General features: G+C 34.7%; 1 protein-coding gene across 15 annotated transcripts in view; it reads left to right on the top strand.

The window, feature by feature from the left end:
• The window catches only part of DGKB (diacylglycerol kinase beta), a 1,339,752-nt gene that overhangs the window by 787,313 nt on the left and 526,141 nt on the right, over positions 1–26,298 (top strand). For all 15 annotated transcript variants that reach the window (XM_060414944.1, XM_060414942.1, XM_042248425.1 and 12 more), the window contains 2 exons: positions 833–906; positions 5,151–5,225. In XM_060414944.1, the coding sequence (XP_060270927.1) occupies positions 833–906; positions 5,151–5,225 (149 nt within the window). The remainder of the gene's footprint in view (positions 1–832; positions 907–5,150; positions 5,226–26,298) is intronic.

Genomic DNA, 26,298 nt, shown 5'->3' with positions numbered 1-26,298 from the left:
GTTCTTTGCCACTCTATCAAAAGATAATTTCTCCCCCTCATCAATGAAATGCTATTACCTTACCTGCTTTGTTTCTGGTGATACTTTTCATTACTAAATATATATTTATTTGTTTCTCATGTTTATCTCCCAGATTATAAGCTCTACTAGAGCAGGCACTTTTTTGGATTAAATCAAGTATATAATGATGAAAAGTGCATGGTGTATAGGGACTCAGTCAATTTAATGAATTCCTGTTTAGCAAGTAGCCTGGATTAACTGGCATTCTGCTTCTCAAGTAGGAAAAGAAAGCATTGAGGAGGTGCTGTGCAGATGGGGACTCAGGCTGAAGGTGGCCTCAAACGATCTTATTTAGAGTCTCATTCACAAGTCGTTGGGAAGATGGATTCCAAATGTGCTACAAGCTCTGGAGTAGGGATCATTTCTAAGATGGATCTAATTTGAGCTCTTTCTTTCCTAACTTTCTTCCCCACTCTATTCTGCTTTATTCTGGGTGGTTTATTCAGTGTCCCACAATTGGACCTATTGTTTTCATCTCATAGCTACTGAGAGGTTATTCTCTTTCCATATTATACCTGCCTTACACTCTGCCCCTGTTCCTAGTGGAGTGGGTATTCCTGTTGATACATATGGAGACAAAGTACAGGATTTAACTAGGTTATTAAATAGATCTAGTATCTAGTATCTATCTGTGCTGTTTATCTCCTCATTACAGGACAAAAGAACCATATTCTTGAATTTGCTAATTGGCATGTCGTAAAGTAGAAATAACAAGGAGTTCTCTTTATATCTAATGTAAATAATTTGTCCACATATTCAACTTTTCTTCTAGATCACTCCAGTTCCTGGTACTCATCCACTTTTAGTTTTTGTGAACCCCAAAAGTGGTGGGAAGCAAGGAGAACGGTATGTTTTTAAAAATCAGCTTTATTTACTGATTTTTTAAAAAAAATCAGCTTTATTACTATGTCATATACATGTGAAACTAAATTTATGGTATAAAAACATTTAAAACTATTATCCTTCATGGTTCAGTAATTTTAACGTGAAATAAATGGTGCTGTCATCTCTGTGTAACAATGTATATTGGTATGATCTCTCCCTGTTTTACAGTTGAAATTTTAATATAGTAATGGCCTTTTGCAGAGATTTTATTATCATATCTCAGATATCTGAATTCTCTCCACCCTGCCTACTAACTTCCCTAGCCATTAATAAAGAGCTTTGCATATAGCACAGCTCCATAAATACAGTTGGATGAAAATTCATTCTCTAGAGGGTCAACAGGTGACTTCAGGTAAATCATCACCCAGTAGTAAGGAATGAAATTCATCGCCTGCCCAGTAGTGAGAAATGGAATTTACATTCAGCTTCTAGACAAAATATATTTTAATGATTATCTGCATGTGTGTTTGGAGAACATGATGACATATACACTGGAGAAGAATAGTATATTTACTCAGAATAGTAATGAGCTGCATTACCTATAGTCTCAGTATTCTTGTGGACACTATTTTTTTTTCCTTTTTGTAAAATTAATGATTAAATTCTAATAATTACTAAAGATATGAAAGTTGCCACACTGAAGAGTAAATTTTATGTCATCCTCAGTTCAGTTCAGTCACTCAGTTGTGTCCGACTCTCTGCGACCCCATGAATCGCAGCACGCCAGGCCTCCCTGTCCATCACCAACTCCCGGAGTTCACTCAGACTCACGTCCATCGAGTCAGTGATGCCATCCAGCCATCTCATCCTCTGTCGTCCCCTTCTCCTCTTGCCCCCAGTCCCTCCCAGCATCAGAGTCTTTTCCAATGAGTCAACTCTTCGCATGAGGTGGCCAAAGTACTGGAGCTTCAGCTTTAGCATCATTCCTTCCTAAAGAGTGTCATAAACAGAAATTTAGTTGTTACCTGATACCTTAATAATTTCTAGGAATTTTTTACTGATCCCAGCCAAAAAATGAGCAATCAGATAAAAGCATTCACAAAAACACTATGATAATAAAATAGAAATTTCTATTGTGGTTTTACCAAATAACAAAGTTGAAATGTTTCTATGAATAATGGAATTTTGAAAAGTAATTTACTTTTCTATCATTTAACTTCCCAACTTTATTTCAGTTAAGTGAAGAATGGTCATTTTCCATTCAATAAAATATTATTTCTGCTTAAAAAGTTTTCCCTTTTTATCACCATATATATTTTAAACTCTGCTAAATATGATAGAAATTATTTTAAATAACTAGTGGCTTATTGATATAAAGTATTTATAATGTTTTACTAAAAAGAATAGTTGCCTTACTTTTAGATACATGAAATAGTAAATGATGATGATAAAATCATTTCCTCCTTTACTACTCATAGTTTGTTGTTGTTTATGTTATAGATATCTTGAAAAGAAGCACACTCTTCACAAAGCAATAGATGAGACTAAAATTCATATTTGAAATTAGAAACAAATGGAGTATAAAGTGAAAAAATTTTTCAAGTGGAAAAATCTCCCTCAAATTAAAATAACATTAATCATGCCAAATGACCCTTAAATGAAATATCTTTCTCCCTCTTCTCCTAGTACCTAAAAATAACTCTTTAAAAAATATAGATAGATACACTGAAATTATCAATAAATTAAATTTAATGGGGCAAGGAGGATATTTGAGTTCTCCTGTATGCACACTCCATGGGGTCGCTAAGAGTCACACACGACTGAGCGAATTCACTTTCACTTTTCACTTTCATGCATTGGAGAAGGAAATGGCAACCCACTCCAGTGTTCTTGCCTGGAGAATCCCAGGGACGGCAGAGCCTGGTGGGCTGCCGTCTACGGGGGCGCACAGAGTCGGACACGACTGAAGCGACTTAGCAGCAGCAGTATGCACACTCACTCACGTTTTGTCCTTTATACGCTAACAAGGACCATTCAAAATCAAAAGAACTGTAAATATGTTTAAAGGAGATCTATTATGTGTGTGATCATAAACGCATAGGAGCCATCTTTCACAAATAATGGGATTCTATTCAGGGTTTTCTTTTCAAAATATGTTTCTTCCCTGGTGGCTTAGATGCTAAAGAATCCACCTGCAATGCAGGAGACCTGGGTTCAATTTCTGGGTTTGGAAGATCTCCTGGAGGAGAGCATGGCAACCCATTCCAGTATTCTTGCCTGGAGAATCCCCACGGACAGAGGAACCTGGGCAGGCTACAGTCCATGGGTTCACAAAGAGTCAGACATGACTGAGTGACTAAGCACACAGCACAGCATTCAGGGTTTTCCTTTCAAAATATGTAGATTTTCTTCTTTGATGTATTAGGTAAGAAGGAAAAGGTCACAGAAATAAATATTCACACATAGGTAGTTTCCCATACCCATCAACAGCTGTGGAAGTGCTCACACATCATTTAGACGGCAACACTTGAGAGAATCTAGTCTCTGCTAGAAACTGGGGATGAGATAGAAGATATAGTCCTACAGGGAGGCAGACACATAAATAGATTTTCTACAGCAGCCCCAAGGTAGAAGCTTAGTTAAGCATGTTTAAGATAAAGTTGCCATGGAAGTTCAGAGGAAAACAGTCATTGTCTCTGAAGACTCAAAAGTCTAGCTTTTGAGTTGGTTCTAGGTACTCTTGCCTGGAAAATCCCATGGATGGAGGAGCCTGGTAGGCTGCGGTCCACGGGGTCGCTAAAAGTTGGATAAGAGTGAGTGACTTCACTTCCACTTTTCACTTTCATGCATTGGAGAAGGAAATGGCAACCCACTCCAGTGTTCTTGCCTGCAGAATCCTAGGGACGGGGGAGCCTGGTGGGCTTCTGTCTGTGGGGTCGCGCAGAGTCGGACACGACTGAAGTGACTTAGCAGCAGCAGCAGGTATTAGACAGGTAAAGGAAAAAAAAAAAAGACATAATTGTGGATGAGTGTGCTGTTTTGGTAGGGAGCCAGAAGATATTCATTGGGGTTGAAATTTAGGAGGAAGGAGAAGAAAGATGAGAAAATATAATAAAATATTGTATATGTTTCCTGACTGGCAGTGATTTTTCTTCTTGGAAACAGCATGACTGTACTTAAGTAGCAGAACAGAAGAAGGCTGTATAGGCAAGACTTTCACAGATCTGGTGAGAGAACTTGAAAGCCTGAAGTAAGGCACGAGATAGAATATCCAGGTATGGTAGACATTACTCAGTTAGAAGGTACAGGATCGTCCTCTGTTTCAGGTGCTGGGGAAAAAGAGGTCCCGAGAATGACTAAAATCATTCTTAAGACACTGGGTGGTAATCATTATTCAAGATCTAGAATGCAAGGGTATTGCTCAAGGAAGCAGGACGATATAAACAGATATTTGGAGATTTCTATCAGTAAACGTGTGTGTATGAGAAAGTCATTCAGTCATGTCCAACTCTTTGTGACCCCATGGACTATACAGTTCATGGAATTCTCCAGGCCAGAATACTGGAGTGGGTAACCTTTCCCTTCTACAGGGGATCTTCCCCACCCAGGAATCAAACTGGGGTCTTCTGCATTGCAGATGGATTCTTTACCAACTGAGCTATCAAAGAAGCCCTATCAGTAAACATGAGATGGATGCATTAAGATATATAGTAATATTTTCACATGTATGCAAAAGCTAATTTTAAAAACTAAAAATATTTCTTTACATGTGATATTTTGCCTCAGAATTCTGATATGGGATTGTGTGTATACTTGGAAACAGTTCTATTGTATTGGTTATACAATGATTAATTTATTTCAGAAAAAAATGAATTGTTTGATATGTTCCTGGTGAAATAGTTTAGTAATTTTGTGAGCTAGCTCATCAAGCTGATTGTTTATGTGGAGTAATTAAGCAGATGGGATCACAGTCTTCACTAACATACGTACATACATACAAAGTGTCCAAAACCATTATATATATGGGATAAATAACTTTCATCTCTGTTAGGGTGGTCCAATTTGTAAATTACACAAGGATCTATTAAGAAAAGATATTAAACTAATTTTATCCTGGTATTTTAAAGTATTTATTTGAAATCTTATTAGATAAATAATATGCAAAAGCAGGATAGAGAATGTTCCAAATCAGTGTGCATTTTAGAATAAAAACTTGGAGGTACCACTAAATTTAATTTTTTTCTTCTATGTTTTCTCCTTTATAGAATTTACAGAAAATTCCAATACCTACTAAATCCTCGTCAGGTTTACAGTCTTGCTGGAAATGGACCAATGCCAGGGTAAGTCTAAATATGTTATTGCCATTAACTTATTTACTACTAATTAATTAAATAAGCAGCCTGACAAACCTAGAAATAATGTTATTCAAATACAGCAGCCAGATTAGTATAGATAACAACACTGAATATCAACTACATAAGAGTAACTAATGCTGGTTTTCAAAATGACCTGTTTCAATCAGATTGTCCTCCTTTTAAAAATATTGTGAAGTAATTCTCATATTATGCTAATGTTAATAATAATAATAATAATAATTGCACCACAAACATACACGTGTATTAGCTGGATGCTGAAATAACTAAACCATCTTTTGGTTGGAAGTGCTGCTCTCTTTTCCTTTATTAAGTGTAAGATACAGATCTACTACAGAAGAAAAAATGCTGGTTAACAAAGACTGGAAATCATAATGTGATTTTTTCATTTACTACCTACCAAATCCAATAGCTATCACTCTCTTATAAGATACCTTGTAATAGGCAAGATGTAGTGAAATACAATTATTTTTCAACAGATACCATATACTTTTGATGTCATCAGTCTGTACTGAAATAAATCATTATTAGTTTGGCCCGTTTAACTAATTAATGTCATCTTTCACTAATCTGATTTCTGTCTATCAACATGATAGGAAACATTATGCCAGATGAAGTAGAAAAAAGGTCTATAAACAAAGTTCTTTTTGAAAAATATGTCAGTATGATCAAAGTAAGTCTTCTAGGTTATTCTCAGAAATGAGAAAGCAAATGTTAAAGTTGTCTCTTAAATGCTCAGAATAAAATGTATGCCATCAAATCTTCTGTTAGATAAATGAAACTATACGCAATTAATTAGCACAGGCTCCCACACTTATACTCATCTTTTTCTTCCCTCCCTGCTACCTGTTGTCCATGGCCAGTTTCAAATGCTGAGCAGTGATGGGTGGAACCACCTTGCTGTAGAAGGCAGGCTCCCCATAGGAATTTAGTTCAGAACACTGCCTTTGTCAAACTCCAGTAGAGGATCATGATCAGATTATTGACTAACTCAGCCACATGCAGTAAGTTCCAGCCTTGTCAAAGACAAGCAAAAGTAAAGCCTTGATATTAACACAGATGCTCAAGCAGGGCGCCTCTTTTTCTTGTTCTTTAATATTCTCTGCACTTCAAAAAAATAGCTCTTACTCTGCAGGGGCTTCCCAGGTGGCACTAGAGGTGAAGAACCTGTGTGCCCATGCAGGAGCTGTAAGAGATGTGGGTTCCATCCCCGGGCTGGGAGGATCCCCTGGAGGAGGGCATGCCAACCCACTCCAGTATTCTTGCCTGGAGATTTTCATGAACAGAGAAGCCTGGCAGGCTACAGTCTATAGCATCACAGAGACTTGGACATGACTGAAGCAACTTATTCAGCACTCACTGCAGGATTAAGGAACTGTGCTTTAAGAAGTTTAGCTACTCCAAGACCTCTGTAGCTCCACTAGACCAAGTAAATCTAGGATTTGCTTGTATTTTATAGTTAAACTAAATGTCTGCTGACTCATAATTATAAACCTCATCATTTAACTGCCCTGTGTTGTCATAATCTTCTCCATGAAATGAAGAAATAGGACCAGCATCATAGGATAGTTATGAAGTAAATTTGGGATGAGTTCCATGAAGTGCTTACTACATAATATGTCCCTGGTGAATTGTATTTGTTATCAGTATCATTTGAGGTAATGTTAGTTAATAACATAATTGCTGTGTAGCTTTATGTAAATACACTGTAGTAACATTGATGTTAGCCTTATTTTCACATTTCATTTTTTCTACTATACTTTAAATATATATTACATGTTTCCTTTTACTCTTTGAATGTTAGGCATCCTATTACCTTATCTATTTTAATATTTTGAAAAATAAAAGTAAAATATGCACTTGTATAATTCTACACTACAATGAATATAATTTAGAGATTAAGTTAAGGGCCCCATTTTAAGGTCTAGCACCTTTCAGGGTATTATCATTGCAAATTTTTTGTGTGTATCCTCTAAGACCTTCTATAAATATAGATATTAATATATGTATATTAGAGCTTCCCAGGTGGTGCAATGGTAAAGAATCTGCCTGCCCATGTAGGAGATGCAAGACACATAGGTTCAATTCCTAGGTCAGGGAGATCCTTGAGTAGGAAATGGTACCACACTCCAGTATTCTTGCCTGGAAAATTCTACAGGCAGAGGAGCCTGGCAGGCTTCAGTCCCTGGGATCACACACAGAGTCAGACATGACTGAGTGAATGCATTTGTATATATACAGTGTATTCATATTTAGACCTACATGTATGTTTTGTATAGAGAAATAGATCTTTTGTATAATTTAGAGTATAGTTTTTTATTGCTCTGCAGCTTGCTTCTTTTTGCTCAAAAGCATTTGGTAAATATTGTCCAAATTCAGTAGATACTGATAAGCTTAAATGTTTTTAAGAGCTGTACAGTATTCCATAGTTTTTTTTTTTTAATTTTAGCTACTCTTACTGGGAAATATTTATATTGCCTGCACTTTAAAATTATTGGAATAATTTAACAATCAATCTGTTTTTAGAAGCATATTCAAATATCTTAAATTTTACTTGTCAGATTCTGTTGAATTACTATACAGAAACTTTGTATTGAATTATAATCTCAAAGCAATATATAATGTTTTATTTCCTATAACATCTTTTAAATTGGCTATTTCAGTAATTTCTATTTTTGTCAAAGGTAAAAATATATCCTTATTTTTATTTGCATGGTAATCAGTTTTAAAGTTGGAAATGGCATTAGTTAGATAGACTTTCCTATAAATAACAGAAATAAAATCTAGTTTCTGATCCAAAATAGAGTTTACTGAAAAGTTATGAAGTTGCTCATAGAATTAATGGAAAAATGAAGAAATATGTTTCAGTAAAGATAGGAATCAGAGCAGTTTGAGGCAACTCCTCAACTTGGAATGGCTGATTCTTGTTAATGTATGACAGAAAACCACAAAATTCTGTAAAGCAATTATCCTTCAATTAAAAGAAAGAAAGAAAGAAAGAAAAGAACAGTTTGAGGAAACTCCGACTAAGAAGACAGAGTCCATAGTTTACTCCTAAGAGAAATTGATTCCAAATGCTTTAGGTATCCTTATTCTTCTATTCAAATCCTTAGGAGAATCATATTTTTGGTTTTCCTTGTTTCCCATGTCACAGTGTTAGCACTTTGGAATAGGGCTTCTTGATTTATGAGATTACTATCAAATTATTTGTTTCCTCAAAGCCAGATGAGGATGTCCTAACCTGAGCATGAAAGACAGATTCTTGGCAGGCGTAAACAGTATGTGTGCACCACCATCCAACCACCAAATTATCCAGTATCTTTTCTTTTCTGAAGATCAAAGTTGAAAAAAAAATACCAATCATTACTAATGCTACTAAATATGTCAGCAAAAATACACGTCATCCTAAAATGTAGATAACTCAGAATCTTGTATAGTTACTATATCCAGCTTCAAGTCCTGGTTCTTGGAAATATTTCTGGAAATGAGTATTTTCTCCTTTATCTTTATCCATTTGATCTCAATGTACATAAATACAATAAGAAAAATATATATTTAACTATAAGTGAATTTCATTAAATGACAGTGTTAATAATACAGAGAATGAAACACATGTAAAATCTATAGGCCTATAGTCCTAGTTTTACTACTGATTAAAAGCTATAGCTGAAGCATAAAACATTTCTCAGCTTCTTGGAAATGTTTCCCTAGTGTAGGGACTCAAGTAGTTTTAGCGGATAGGTCTGAGATTTTGGTTGTACTGCTTGTGTAGAGCAGAATTCATTTTCCACTTACTTTGAGTGACAGGTGTGGTAGTACATGGCACTACTAGAACTGTTTAGCAAATATTTCCAGATCTCCTTCCAGGCACTTGATTTTGACTTTACTCCTTTCACCTTGGTATTAAGCGTGGTGTCTGACTTTCTCTTACAATAAAGTGTGACCAGAAAGTAGAGTTTCCACTTTTTCTCTTCCTTTACCACAGTGATCAGCAGCATTGGCATGAAAATATGGTGAGAGAGGGCCCCCGTCCCCAGCCTTGCCCAACCAAGATCTCCATAGAATGAATGATAAATAAGCTTCTGAAAGATTATGCCACTAATACTGGGGGTTGTTTGGTACTGTGTGTAACCTCACCCTTACAACTAAACCAGCGATTGGAGCAGAAATCTTATTTAGTACTCCCTACTTCCGTTGTAGATCAGTGAATCTATTTCTCCTTGGGAGTTAGAGTCAGTTTTATACCAATCAACATCATATTTGTCACTTTTGCCTATTTGTCTAGTGGTATGAGGCACCTCAAAATGTCCAAGTATTAGTTTTCAGCTTCAATTCAATGAAAATTTTATCTCAAATGGTAGCATTCCTCTTTGGTGTTAAAACATTTGAAACATAAGAGTTAAATACCTAGAGAGTCTGAAGCAAAATGTTTGAAAGAGTATATTAGCCAGTATTCTTTACTGGAACAGAACCAATAGTATATATTATGAAGAAAGATTTATTATATGGAATTGGCTCACATGTTAATTGAGGCTGACAAATCCAAATTTATAGAGTGGATATTTATTTTTTCTTTCGCAGGCTAGTAAACTGCTATAGAACTAAGAAGTGTCAATATCCTAGTTCAAAGGTGATCACACTGGAGAATTCTCATTCCTGGGATAGGATCAGCGTTTTGTTCTATCAGACTTTCAATTGATTGGATGAGGCTCACCTGTTTTAGAGAGGGCAGTTTGCTTTACACAGTCTACTGATTTAAATGTTAAATCTCATTGAAAAATACCCTCACAGAAACACCCAAAATAATGTTTGATCAGCTCTCTGGACATCCATTGCCTAGCCAATTTGACACATAAAATTAAGATTCATAGTGAGTATTAACTATAATAAATTATAAGTTTCAATACTCAAACTCCAGAATCGTTTTGGCTCTAGAACCATATTTTCTGAATTGGATAAGACAGCATCATATAGTTCAAATATATATATATATATATAGTTCATATAGCATCATATAGTTCAGAATATATGATATAGCTGTTTCTTAGTGCTTCTACTGATTCAGTGACTGAGTCTTTAGTAGGTCATTTCAATGTGCTATGAACAACTGTTTCTCCCTGATAAAACATATAAGACGACCTTTATGTCTCTAGGGCATCAACCCACTCTCTTTCTTCCTTCTCAGTGAAAGGCATTTCTTAAAAGGAGACAGCAATATGTGAGACATCATGATAGTTTATTGGAGAAATAAATGGCAACCCACTCCAGTATTCTTGCCTGAATAATCCCATGGACAGAGGAGCCTGGTGGGCTACAGTCCATAGTCTCTCAAAGAGTCAGACCTGACTGAGTGACTGGGCATATGATAAAGCATTCAGTAAGCCATTTGCTGTGACCATTGACAAAGGCATAATGGGAAGGAAAAGTTAGTACAATTTCTAGAACCAGTGTCTAGGTAGTAAGGACAAATGGCTGCAGTTGTATTATGGAAAGGGACCAGTGACTTTAGGTTACCTTTAAGTAAATGGGTTAAATTCCCTTGAGTTATAGTAACATATTGGAATTCACTAATTGGTTCATTCAATGACAATTGAGTACTCCAGAGTCAGTAACTACTTTTCTTGTTAAAGTTAAATTCGTGTTCTTTATCCCTTCCAGAGCTTCTGTCCCTACCAACATGAACATGAGTGTTTTGAACACTCATGGAGTGACTATGAATAATTGCCAACTGGCATTTCTTTGGAGCAGCAGGAATAGCCCCAATACTGGGTCCACTCTGAGAAATTCACTTGCATAAATTTTCCTCCTATCGCTAATAGTCCATTCTTGTCTTTTCCAGTTCCTTAATAGTGTGACACATATTTGTTATTAGTCAGTATTTTGAATTCATGTGTTTCCTCAACTCTGAACATCTCTCTATCCAGTAAAGGTAAACAGGAAATTTTATTGTTTGAGATATTGCCCACTGGTCAGAGGTCATTTTTTTCCTTATACTCAAATTATTCCTAGTTTAGTTGTACTGCCACTGTAGCCTACTGCCAGCTACTTCTGATATATCATGGAGAGGCACTGGAAAATGAGTGCCTCTTATTTTATCCTTAAACAATGAGAATGGAGGACTCCCTATGAGGGCATAGGTATGGGTTGTAAGAGGGTTTGGGAGTACAGCCTGATGTAGAATGTCTGAGGTGTGGGCCTAGACAAAGCTCCCCAACTGGTTATACGGAGATGGCATGGATAAGCACTGATTTAGGAGATTAATTGCTATATAATAGGTATTACAGACCATACTGATATGATGGAGTTGGAGTAACTTCCCAATTAAATTAATAATAAATAATCACTTTAAATTATTTGACAACCGTGAATCTTTTGTTACCATTTTTGTAGGTTGCCTCATATGGCTGAATCAGGAATCTATTTTGATCTTTATTCAAATTTAGAAAAACAATCTCACAGACCTAGGTTTGGCTACATGCCTATCCCATTGTTTGGGTCAATATAGCTGGCTTCTTTGATAGATGTTCTGATATTGTATTCAGCAGCATATTTCCTCTATAATCAAATAAGGCCAAAGCAACAGATGATTCAGACAAACACTTTTTCTTACATATATTAACTTTTTATTTCCTATGTAAAGCATATGCCCTTTTACTTGCCTGTTTTCATTTTGATTTGTCTTTTCTCATGTTCATTTTAAAATCTTATGGCATAAGTATTTACATCATCATTTTATATATGTTGGAAGAGTTTTCTTTTACTTTGTTCTAGTTGCTTTCAATTTATATAGTTCTTTTTTGTCCATATAAATACATAAAAATTTCATCTGTTAATTCTATGCTGAATGCTTTCTCAATTTTATGTTTTAGAAAACTTTCCCTCAAGCCAAAATTACTGAAATATTCTTTATATATTTTAGTCTTTATATTTTGTTTTAAATTCTAACCTTTAATCTTTGAAGATTACAAGTTTTTTAGAGATATATGGACAGAAAGGATGACATCAGAATGGAATGCTTTTTTCCTTCGGATCAAAATCTAGCTGTCCCAACAAAAGGTGTTCATTAGTTCACCATTTTACCACTGATTTGACATCCTTCATATAAAGTGAAAGCATATTTATGTTAGACTATCATTGCACTTGTCTTTGCTTCATTGATCTTCTTATTGCTTCTCACTAGTGACTGTCTTTTTGTAAGTCCCTATTATGCCCTCAAAATTTAATGACATTTACTCTCCTCAATATGTTGTTATTGTCTTGAATCTTAAAATATGAGTTTGAATGGAATTGGATTGAATTTCTAGTTTAATCTTGATCATTTCCTTTTATACTATTTAAAAGCTTTATTTCCCCCCATGATTAGCAAATGGGTTTCATATTAGTTCAACTGGAAATTTTCTTCCTTTAGTTGCCTTTCTCATTGACCACACTGTTGGCAGGAAAATTACTTTCCCATTGGGGAAGGGTGTCCTGTTTTATCTCTGATGTCAGTGCCCAGGCTGCATGGCTAGTGGTAGACCCACATTTCTAAGAGAGCTGCTCCTCAGATGTATTCCAGGAGGCAGTATTCTGGTCAGGCGATGCTGTAAGCCTTCACTAATCCCATAGCTGACCTGCTCACTTGTTATAACTCCTCCCATCCCTGCTTCTAGCTGTACCATCCCTGATCCTGGGTCAGCTGCAGGAGGTATCTTTACAGTGGTGCCCTTTCAATGTATTGCTTTTGAAACTGTTTTATTCTGTAAAGTTTCTTTACTAACCTAATAACCATTGTGATTTTATTTTTATTTTTGGTTTATTACTTTTCCAATGCTACTTTTAAAAAGTAGATATATTTTTAAAAAATACACATTTTATCTGCCACCTTGAACCTGCAGAAACTTTATTCATTCTTTTAATTTCCTATTTTTCATTTTTCCTTTTCCCCAATTTTTAAAATCTTCTGGAGTACATTCTTCTCTAATCTTATCTTTATTTCTTTTCTCACATTTTGTTTAGAAGCTTTTTTTTTTTTTTTTTAATGTAGTGAAGCCTTGCTGATACCTGGTATGAGTTAGCTAGAACTACCAAAACTCTCCAGTCACTTCCCTTTTTATCTTTGTTTTTAAGACATAAATAAGTGTTTGTTTGTTTTTATTATTTCTCTTTACATAACTCTTTCACTCTGGTAATGACTATTTTAGTTAAACATATCTGAAACTAGAATCTGTATCCTATAACTTGTTTCATCCTAATGAACATATTGTGATAAAATTGAATAATTTGTTTGCTGGTACAAATGTGTTGCAAAAAAGAAATATATATGTGTGTATATATATATCACTGGTCTTCATAGATGAGTTTTCTTTCCCTCACAACATGATAATAAATATGCACATCTCTAGCTGTTATACCAACTGCATATGCTAATGTGACTTATGAAAAGTTAATATCAAGTTTTCTGTATACGTGTGATATTGGTTATTCACTCTGACTTTAAGCTTCATGAAAGTACAGATGGCTTATTCTCATACCATCCCTAAAATATTTAAGTAAAAAATAAAAAGTATTTATTGAATTGAAAAAAATATATAAGATCAATATTTTTAAATTATGTAAACTTTTTTCCAGATCTTTCAGCATAGTTAGGGATAAAGAATTGTTCTGGAATGAGTGCCTTATAAAAGTCTTTGGTTTCATCTACCTGAACTAAATGTAGAACATATATAATTAAAAAGAAATGAAATGTAACAGTCAACATACAGATTCGCATATTCCAAGTATTACACATATTTCCATATTAAAGCCTTGGAATATATTCTCCTGTTAAAATAAATTTGTAATTTAGAAAATACATAACACATTCCATAGATTTCATGACTTTCTTAATTTAAAATGCTATTTTATGTAACAAAATTTCTACCATATTTTCCTTAAATAAAAACCCTCTTGAATCAGAATTTAAGACCTATTACTTATGTCTCTTGTTATGAAATCTTGTTATGTCAGAGAGCTTAACAAATCCTTAATATGCTAAGAAACTGTTAATCAAAAGAAGAAATGAAGAACCCCAGGGTTAGTAGAAGGAAAGAAATCATAAAAATTAGAGCAGAAATAATTGAAAAAGAAACAAAGGAGACTATAGCAAAAAATCAGCAAAACTAAAAGCTGGTTCTTTGAGAAGATAAATAAAATAGACAAACCAGTAGCTATACTCATCAAGAAAAAAAGGGAAAAGAATCAAATCAACAAAATTAGAAATGAAAGTTCAGAAATCACAACAAACAACACAAAAATACAAAGGATCATAAGAGACTACTATCAGCAATATATGCAAAAAAAAAGGAAAACTTGGAAGAAATGGACAAATTCTTAGAAAAGTATAACCTTTCAAAACTGAACCAGGAAAAAATAGAAAATCTTAACAGACCCATCATAAGTACAGAAATAGAAACTGTAATCAAAGATCTTCCAACAAACAAAAGCCCAGGACCAGATAGCTTCACAGGTGAATTCTACCAAAAATTTAGAGCAGAGTTAACACCTATCCTACTCAAACTCTTCCAGAAAATTGCAGAGGAAGGTAAACTCTCAAATTCATTCTTTGAAGCCACTGTCACCCTAATACCAAAACGAGACAAAGATGCCACAAAAAAAAAGAACACTATAAGCCAATATCACTGCTAAATATATATGCAAAAATCCTCAATAAAATTCTAGCAAACAGAATCCAACAACATATTAAAAAGATCATACATAATGACCATGTGGGCTTTATCCAAGGGATGCAAGGATTCTTCAATATTCACAAATAAATCAATGTGATACACCACATTAACAAATTGAAAGATAAAAGCCATATGATTATCTCAATAAATGCAGGAAAAGCCTTTGAAAAAATTAAACACCCATTTATGACAAAAACTCTCCAGAAAGCAAGCATAGAAGGAACATAACTCAACATAATAAAAGCCATATATGATAAACACACAGCAAACATTATCCTCAATGGCGAAAAATTGAAAGCATTTCCCCTAAAGTCAGGAACAAGACAAGGGTGCCCACTCTCACTATTACTATTCAAAATAGTTTTGGAAGTTTTAACCACAGCAATCAGAGAAGAAAAAGGAATAAAACGAATCCAGATTGGAAAAGGCAAAAAAAAGCTCTCACAGTTTGCAGATGACATGTTTGGGAACGCATGTAAGAATTAAAGATTTTAAAATTTAAAAAATAAAAAACAATAACAACAACAACAAAATAAATAAATAAATAAATAAAAACAAAAAAAAATAAATAAAATCAGCAAAGCAGAAAAAAAAAAAAAGAAAACCCTAAAGACACCATCAAAAAATTGCTAGAGCTAATCAATGAATAAATGAGTAAATTTGCAGGATACAAAATTAATAAACCAAAATCCCTTACATTTCTATACACTAACAATGAAAAAATAGAAAGAGAAATTAAGGAAACAATCACATTAACCATACAATGAAAAGAATAAAATACTTATGAATAAATCTACCTAAAGAAACAAAAGACCTATATATAGAAAACTATAAAACACTGATGAAGGGAACCAAAGATGACACAAATAGATGGAGAAATATACCATGTTCATGGATCAGAAGAATCAGTATAGTGAAAATGAGTATACTACCCAAAGCAATCTATAGATTCAATGCAATCCCTATCAAGCTACCAACGGTATTTTTCACAGAAGTAAAACAAATAATTTCACAGTTTGTATGGAAATTAAAAAAAAAACAAACCTTGAATAGCCAAAGCAATCTTGAGAAAGAAGAATGGATCTGCAGAAATCAACCTGCCTAACTTCAGACTATACTACAAAGTTACAGTCATCAAGACAGTATGTTCGTGGCAGAAACACAAAAATATAGATCAGTGGAACAAAATAGAAAGCCCAGAGATAAATCCACACACCTATGGACACCTTATCTTTGATAAAGGAGGCAAGAATATACAATGGAGTAAAGACAAACACTTTAACAAGTGGTGCTGGGAAAACTGGTCTACCAAGTGTAAAAGAGTGAAACTAGAACACTTTATAACACCATACACAAAAATAAACTCAAAATGGATTAAAGATCTAAATGGAAGACCAGAAACTATAAAACTGCTAGAGGAAAACAAACAAAACACTCTCTTCCATAAATCGCAGCAGGATCCTCCATGACCCACCTCCCACATTAATGGAAATAAAAGCAAAAATAAACAAATGGGACCTAATTAAACTTAAAAGCTTTGCACAACAAAGGAAACTATAAGAAAGGTAAAAAGACGTCCTTCAGAATGGGAGAAAAAATAGTAAATGAAGCAACTGACAAAGAATTAATATCAAAAATAAACAAGCAGTTCAATACCAGAGAGGTAAACAACCCAATTCAAAAATGGGCCAAAGAATTAAACAGACATTTCTCCAAAGAAGACATACAGATGGCTAACACACATGAAAAGATTCTCAACAGCAGTCTTTATCAGAGAAATGCAAATCAAAACCACAATGAGGTACCATCTCACACTAGTCAGAATGGCTGCTATCAAATAGTCTACAAACAATCAATGCTGGAGAGGGTATGGAGTAAAGGGAACCCTCTTACACTGTTGGTGGGAATGCAAGCTAGTACAGTCACTATGGAGAATGGTGTGGAGATTCCTTAAAGAACTGGATATAGAACTGCCATATGACCCAGCAATCCCACTGCTGGGCATACTCACTGAGGAAACCAGAACTGAAAGAGACACGTGTATCTTAATGTTCACTGCAGCACTGTTTACAATAGCCAGGACATGGAAGCAACCTAAATGTCCATTGGCAGACAAATGGATAAGAAAACTGTGGTACTTATACACAGTGGAATATTACTCAGCTATTAAAAAGAACACATTTGAATAATTTCTAATGAGGTGGATGAAACTGGAGCCTATTATACAGTGTGAAGTAAGTCAGAAAAACACCAATACAGTATCAGTTCAATTAAGGCATATATGTGGAATTTAGAAAGATGGTAATGATGACCCTATATATGAGACAGCAAAAGAGACACAGATATAAAGAACAGACTTTTGGACTCTGTGGGAGTAGGTGAGGGTGAGGTGATTTGAAAGAATAGCATTGAAACACGTATATTACCATTTGTGAAACAGATGACCAGTCCAAGTTTGGTGCATGAAACAGGGCAATCAAAGCCAGTGTACTGGGATGACCCATTGGGATGGGATCGGGAAGGAGGTGGGAGTGGTGTTCAGGATGAGGGACACATGTACACCCATGGCTGATTCATGTCAATGTATGGCAAAACCCACCACAATATTGTAAAGTAATTAGCCTCCAATTAAAATAAGTAAATTAATTTAAAAAAAAATTCAATCTGGCTCTACTGGAAATTTCCAGAGAAATAAGCATTGTTTTGGTAGTGTAAGAATAAAGCTCTCAACTTACCCTTTCAATCCTAATTAATCACAAAATATGCTGTAGATGATTTTGTAACCCCCCAGTTAAATGTGTGGGCATAATTCTGTCTCTGCCTTGATCATAATTCTGTCTTAGCAACTGAGTCTGAGAATCAATCTATGCTTCTGTACTAAAGATCTGCAGGTTATACAAGTAACAAAAATACAACATACTCCTAGAGTTAACAAAGTCATATAACTTCCAGTCTTGCAAAAGAATTTTGGGTATTACAATTCTATAGTCACTTTCCACAAACATCAACAAATTGATTATGATTTTAAAGATGTTGAAAAATCTGAACTTTTATCATTCATTTCACAGAGAAAATAATAGCTGAACAACAGTTTATAGATCCTAAGCTATTGTTAGAGGTGGTTACTTATCCAAATTATTGAACACTGTAAAAAAAATAATATTTTCTCCTAAATTGGCTGTTGGAAATGAATCATTCATTTGTCTATATCCTTTTACCTGTTGCTTATTTTATTCTAGAAAAGTCAACTTTCTAATAAGTATCATAAGCTATTTTAGTTGACTGTCCTCAGTTTGCTGTTACTAAGTCTGTTAAGCAAGCTCCCTGGCATAACTTTATTGTCAGCCCCAGGGAGTCAAATAGCAATGTCTTACTAATGAGTGAAAATAAGAAAACTCATAGCAGATGATTATCTCAGAATCCTTTATTAATGATAATTTAGTAAACTACTCCTATATTAGAAATAATAACTGGACTATTAAATGTAGTCCACTCTAAACAGAATAATGATGCAACAACTAAATGTGAAATGGTAGTTTAATAATAACAACATATATGGGTGTATATATATATTTAATATTAGTAATGTAAATTGATTCAGCATATATTCATTCAGTGGCTACCAGTTGCCAGGAAAAAGTGTTAGTACTGCCAACCCAGTATGAACAAAAGAGACAACACTTTCTGCTCTCATAGTCTTATATTTTAGTAGAAAAAGGCACACATTAAAGTAATAAAATATATACATGTCAGCCAGGAAGGCAAAGAGTGTACATTGATAGTCAGTGTTCTGTGACGGTTCTTTTAAATAGGCTGAGCAGGGAAGGACTCACTGAGTGTAGACATGAAGGAGATGACCGAACAAGTCATTTGGTTATTTATAGACTAACATCTGGGCTTCTAAGGTGGCACTAGTGGTAAAGAACCTGCCTGCCAGTGCAGGAGATGTAATAGCATTTAAAGCAGAGGAAAGAGCAAGAGTAAAAGCATCATGATTGGAGAATATTTGACATAATTGGGAAACATTAGCAGGAAGGTCAGGGTGGCTGGAACAGAATGAATAGAGATAGCATATTAGGATAGTACTGATGGGCCAAATCACATAGGGTCTTACAGCTACTGTGACCATAGTAATTATTTTACCTGGGATTCTCTTGGTTTATTCCTGGTGTTCCAGCATCCAACCCAATTTAGTATTAGCATAAGACTTTGGTATTTTTAATTTAAGTATGATTATTAATGGGTATGTTATATAATGGGTACATTATAATAAACTTGAGGGGTTTGCAATTTGTCTAATTTGTTCATCATGCTTATACTGTTATCCTCTAACAGGATGCAAGATGTCTAATGAACAGAGTTCATGAACACATCTAATGAACAGAGTTTTCATTTTGACTTATAATTATTTCATCTAAAAAGGCAGGGAAAAAACCTCTTTTCCTAGTCCTTCCCACATAAAAGCAACAATTTCTTCTGAAATACAATATACAGAGAATTCAAAGATAAAATTCAGTGTTCACTGGAAAACCTTGTTGACCAACTGGTATACTTGTTATGCTAGTCCATTATGCTGTGGCCTGTGCCTCTCATCTCCTTGTAAGATGAAAAGGGGAACAGATATAATAATCAGCATTGTCAGTGTAGAACTGAGAAATCATAGAATAGGTGGACATGAAATATATGTGAGGAAGAGAAGTTGAACAGTCTGCTCAATATGTTTAATGAGGTTTGAATACTCTTCCTAAGGGTCTTATTAAACAAATATATCATATAAATATTGTGTTGAGCCTTTCTGATTAAAATACTTTTATATAAAACTTTTATTTTGCAATAAAACTTTTCATCAAGTATTTCTCAAAAAGGAAAATGCATATTAAGTGAAAAATTAAGGTCTGAATTTCTGTGTTTTAAAAAGTATTGATGATGAATACATCATTTGTATGAAATATTTACCAATCTATTCCATTTGTGATGGGAACTTTAGTGATATCACAGACCATGTGGAAACCATAAACACAAATATGCTAAAGAAGCGTCAGTTTCTGTTTCAAATTAATAGTGAGTTCTCTGCTTGAAAGCAATGTTTTAAACTGAAGAAAATCTGTTTCCTTATCACTTTTTTAAATATGGGGCTTCCCACATGGTGCTCATGGTCAAGAACCTTCTTGCCAATTCAGGTAGATATAAGAGATGCAGGTTCAATCCCTGGGTAGGGAAGATGCCCATGTAGAGGGCATGGCAACCCTCTCCAGTATTCATTCTTGCCTGGAGAATCCCATGGACAGAGGAGCCTGGCAGACTGTAGTCCATAGGGTTACACAGAATCAGACACAACTGAAGTGACTTAGCACATGTGCACATTTTTAAATATGATTTTTTCATTTAGATATAGTGTGACTTTTATTTTTTTATTTTATTTATTTATTTATTTATTTTTTAAAAACCAAGTTTTTATTTTATTTATTTTTTTTGTTAGCTTTTTTGTGTGTCATTTAAATTTATTATTATTTTTTAAAAATCTTTAATTCTTACATGCGTTCCCAAACATGACCCCCCCCTCCCACCTCCCTCCCCATAACATCTCTCTGGGTCATCCCCATGCACCAGCCCCAAGCATGCTGCACCCTATGTCAGACATGGACTGGCGATTCAATTCTTACATGATAGTATACATGTTAGAATTCCCATTCTCCCAAATCATCCCACCCTCTCCCTCTCCCTCTGAGTCCAAAAGTCCGTTATACACATCTGTGTCTTTTTTCCTGTCTTGCATACAGGGTCGTCATTGCCATCTTCCTAAATTCCATATATATGTGTTAGTATACTGTATTGGTGTTTTTCTTTCTGGCTTACTTCACTCTGTATAATTGGCTCCAGTTTCATCCATCTCATCAGAACTGATTCAAATGAATTCTTTTTAATGGCTGAGTAATACTCCATTGTGTATATGTACCACAGCTTTCTTATCCATTCATCTGCTGATGGACATCTAGATTGTTTCCATGTCCTGGCTATTATAAACAGTGCTGCGATGAACATTGGGGTACATGTGTCTCTTTCCATTCTGGTTTCCTCGGTGTGTATGCCCAGCAGTGGGATTGCTGGGTCATAAGGTAGTTCTATTTGCAATGTTTTAAGGAATCTCCACACTGTTCTCCATAGTGGCTGTACTAGTTTGCATTCCCACCAACAGTGTAGGAGGGTTCCCTTTTCTCCACACCCTCTCCAGCATTTATTGCTTGCAGATTTTTGGATCGCAGCCATTCTGACTGGTGTGAAGTGGTACCTCATTGTGGTTTTGATTTGCATTTCTCTAATAATGAGTGATGTTGAGCATCTTGTCATGTGTTTGTTAGCCATCCGTATGTCTTCTTTGGAGAAATGTCTATTTAGTTCTTTGGCCCATTTTGTGATTGGGTCGTTTATTTTTCTGGAATTGAGCTGCAGAAGTTGCTTGTATATTTTTGAGATTAGTTGTTTGTCAGTTGCTTCATTTGCTATTATTTTCTCCCATTCAGAAGGCTGTCTTTTCACCTTGCTTATATTTTCCTTTGTTGTGCAGAAGCTTTTAATTTTAATTAGATCCCATTTGTTTATTTTTGCTTTTATTTCCAGAATTCTGGGAGGTGGATCATAGAGGATCCTGCTGTGATTTATGTCGGAGAGTGTTTTGCCTATATTCTCCTCTAGGAGTTTTATAGTTTCTGATCTTACATTTAGATCTTTAATCCATTTTGAGTTTATTTTTGTGTACGGTGTTAGAAAGTGATCTAGTTTCATTCTTTTACAAGTGGTTGACCAGTTTTCCCAGCACCACTTGTTAAAGAGATTGTCTTTACTCCATTGTATATTCTTGCCTCCTTTGTCAAAGATAAGGTGTCCATATGTGTGTGGATTTATCTCTGAGCTTTCTATTTTTTTCCATTGATCTATATGTCTGTCTTTGTGCCAGTACCATACTGTCTTGATGACTGTGGCTTTGTAGTAGAGCCTGAAGTCAGGCAAGTTGATTCCTCCAGTTCCATTCTTCTTTCTCAAGATTGCTTTGGCTATTCGAGGTTTTTTGTATTTCCATACATTTTTTATTTCAAACTTTCTTCTTTGTGCTATAAGTAAGAATATTTATTAAAATTTTGGTTATACAAGTAAAACAAAAACTTTTAAAACAGAAAGTGATGCCATTTTTACATCAGAGGCATCAGAATATTTTTAAATAGAAAATTCATTTATTGCAATAATTATTTTAGTGCATTCAATTTGTGAACTCACTATCAAGTTTTTGGAAGTTCATTTCAATGATGGAAAACACTGGACATCACTGATAATGTTATCATAGACTCAGTTAAAAAGTACAGCCCTGAAGATTCAATTATTTGTTTTTGTGGTGATAATTTAAATAGACATCTTGGTAAACCACATCATTATGACAGAAATGTTTTTTATTAAAGTGAGAAACATAGATAAAAATATATGCTTTGAATTGGTTGTGGCATGCACATAAATCATAATTGCTTTCAAAGACACTTTAACAGTCTTATGAATTACAATGAAAGCCTTAATTGTCAAGTTGTATGCATAAGCACATGCTCACACACATTCGCAAATTATTCAATCATTCTCTTACTGATTCTACAGACACTAAGGGATCTTTAGGGGGAAAAAAGTAAGACTCAAATCTTAGGTCACTGAGGTAATGAAGTCTTCAAAATCTCTATGGATAACACTATACTGGCTCGACTTTTTCAAAGTATGCCCTCCTTATCAATGTAAAACTGTAAAACTCAAGTTTAAGATAATCTGATATGGAGGCAATCAGCTTATAGAAATATACAATTTGATCTTTTAATTTTTCATAGAATTATTGTTCAAAATTGTTCATATGAAAAGCCAATTAAATGAAAAAATTTAAGTATATCAAGCTAATTAATATAATTGTGTTTTTATTCTTGATTTTATGATGATATCTATGAGCTACCTTAAATTTTCAGTGTTATGATTTATTTTAATAAATTTTATGTGTATATTATATATTGATTTATATATGTATAATAATCTATATACACCTAAATTTGTATATATTTTTGCATATTTTTGAAAGAGGATTTCCAATTTTTCTAAACATCACATTCCAGAAAATCAGTATTCATCCTTAACCCTAATTTATCAATCAGAGGGCATGGCAAGTAAATTATCTCAATTTATTTTCATTACTCCTGCCCTGATGAACATGTTGATATTCATACCCATCCTGACTTCCTTCCCCATTCTCTCACTGAAGAGGCATCTCTCCTCATACATAACGTATATTCAGCTTCTGTTCTGGGTGCCTGCTCCTCTTGCTTCTTTGATACTCTATTTATATCCACCTCATCTCATTGCTACATATTGAGCTATTCCTATACTACTGGCTTTGTATTTCAAGTATGTAAGCTCTCTTAATATATAACTACTCTGCATAAAATAATATGGGTTAGTGTATGGAAGCATGTGTGATGATTAAAGTGTTATAATCACAGATTAAACAGGAATGGTTAGAGGAGAGAGGTTCAAGAACAAAGGGGAAAACAATCACATTTCCTAGGTCATTCCAGAGTTGCAAAATGTGAGCAACAGGTTAACTTGAGGACACTTTCATTTTTAATTAGAACATCTTTGTACAAATGCATAGCTACTTACCTTCCCAACTCTGTATGCATATATATATATATAAATATATATATATATATACATACATACATATATATATACACACACACCCCTAAACCTAATAATAATCATATATATATATATATATATATCATATATATAAAACCACATGTTCTTTATCCATTCATCTGTCAATGGACATTTAGGTTGCTTCCATTTCTTGGCTATTGTAAACAGTGATGCAATGAACATAAGGTTGCACGTATGTTTTTGAGTTATAGTTTTCTTTGTATATATGCCCCAAAGTGGGATTGCTGGATCATACAGTAGCTCTGTTTTAAGTTTTTTAGGGAACCTATTCTCATTTCATGATTTTGATTGTCAAGTGTACATGGATTCCTTATGAATATTTTCTTGCATCTCAGATTTATCTCCCCATGTAGAATTATTTTACTAATTAGTCTACAATTCCATGCTAATGTTCCATTAGTTAAATTCAGTTCAGTTGCTCAGTCATGTCCGACTCTTTGCGACCCCATGGACTGCAGCACACCAGGCTTCCCTGTCCTTCACCAACTCCCGGAGCTTGCTCAAACTCAAGTTCATCAAGTCAGTGATGCCATCGAATCATCTAATCGTCTGTCGTTCCCTTCTCCTCCTGACTTCATCTCAAATTTTACATTTTATACATTTCATTCTCTCATTCTTTTCCAAACTTGCTCACTGACTATAACTTGATGAACGGAAAAAAAAAAAATTTCACTTTCCTATGCATTTATTCTCCTCTCGCTGCTGCTGCTGCTGCTGCTAAGTTGCTTCAGTCGTGTCTGACTCTGTGTGACCCCATAGATGGCAGCAGGCTCCTCTTGCTAATCTGCATTAAATGCATTAACTTTTTTCAGAAAACATCCCATAGTGATATGAACTGGATATTTTCTTGTCTTCCTTCTCAATTAAGATACTTGATGGCAAGGACTCTGCCTGCTTTTGAGTCTCTGGACTGTAATCTAGTTTCTGGTACACAGTTGTTGTTAATAAATGCATATTAAATAAGAGAATTGATGCAGGTCCTATATCATTCATTAATCTTTTTAGGTATATGGATTTTGGATTAAATGTATCCCTTTCTATAGATATAATTATTCTTTTGTATTTGATATTAGTCAAAGTAAAATTTTATCTAGATTATTTCCTAATTTAGAATAACTTCTTACTTCACATTCTGAAGTCACTTGGTAGAATGATCTGATGCATATGAAATAAAATTCATCCTAATTATTTAAAACATTGGGATAACAGAATGGATTTGAGTGGCCTTGCCAAACAGCCCCAAACAAAAGTAATCACTTTTACTCCTACATGTTAGGGGTTTAGACTGTTGTTTGTACCACAGTTTATAAGTCTGTGCTTTCCAGTTGAAAGTATTAAGAATTATCATGAGTTTTTTCAAGTTAACTTTGTGGGTTTTTTTTTTTTCATGGTTTATTTTGATTTAAAATCTTTAATTCTTACAGGCGTTCCCAAACATGAACCCCCCTCCCACCTCCCTCCCCATAACATCTCTATGGGTCATCCCCATGCACCAGCCCCAGCTTTGAAAACACGGAGAAGGCAATGGCACCCCACTCCAGTACTCTTGCCTGGAAAATCACATGGACAGAGGAGCCTGGTGGGCTGCAGTCCATGGGGTCGCGAAGAGTCGGGCATGACTGAGCGACTTTACTTTCACATTTCACTTTCATGCACTGGAGAAGGAAATGGCAACCCACTCCAGTGTTCTTGCCTGGAGCATCCCAGGACGGGGGAGCCTTGTGGGCTGCTGTCTATGGGGTCACACAGAGTCGGACATGACTGAAGCGACTTATCAGCAACAGCAGCAACTTTGAAAGATCAGGAAATATGTGTAATTTCTGGCTAAATTAAACCCCTTATCATAGTTTTCACTTCATTCTAAAATTGTTAGTCAGTTTTACCTGTGTTGTAGTTGTATGACTTACAAACTGAAAAATATTTTAATTACATTTAAAAATATATATTTTTAATGTATAAAAATGCATAGTTCTTTTTCAGATGGGCTGCAACAGCAGTAATAATATCAATGATATTGAAGTATGTATAGACACAGTATGGGTATACTAAATCAAAGTGGAAGGTATTAAGAACTGGTTTTTTAGACCAAAAAGAAAATAGTTTCAAATCATAACAATATCACAGACCAAATATTTTTTCCTAATTTTAGTGAGACAGTTGTGAAACCATCTAATCTTATAAGTGTAAGAATAATATGTATCTGTGTATATGTAGGTATGAGGGCTTCCCTGATAGTTCAGTTGGTAAAGAGTCCACCTGCAATGCAGGAGACCCTGATTCGATTCCTGGGTTGCGAAGATCTGCTGGAGAAGGGAGGAATGAATATGAATTGAGCTGAATAATAAGAGTTAAATATCCTTGTTTCTGGCTCAAAATGTTTAAATCAAAATGTAGACCTTTTTAAAGGCAAACTCTTGAAGTAAACTATTTTAAACAAAGAGAAGGAAAAAATGAAAGTGAAAGCGAAAGTCCAGTCCATGGAATTCTCCAGGCCAGAATACTGGAGTGGGTAGCTTTTCCCTTCTTCAGGGGATCTTCCCAACCCAGGGATCGAACCCAGGTCTCCTGCATTGTGAGCGGATTCTTTACCAGCT

The sequence above is a fragment of the Ovis aries genome, chromosome 4 (assembly GCF_016772045.2).
Source record: "Ovis aries strain OAR_USU_Benz2616 breed Rambouillet chromosome 4, ARS-UI_Ramb_v3.0, whole genome shotgun sequence".
In the NCBI taxonomy this organism is placed as follows: domain Eukaryota; kingdom Metazoa; phylum Chordata; class Mammalia; order Artiodactyla; family Bovidae; genus Ovis; species Ovis aries.
This window is presented reverse-complemented; position numbering and strand designations above follow the sequence as displayed.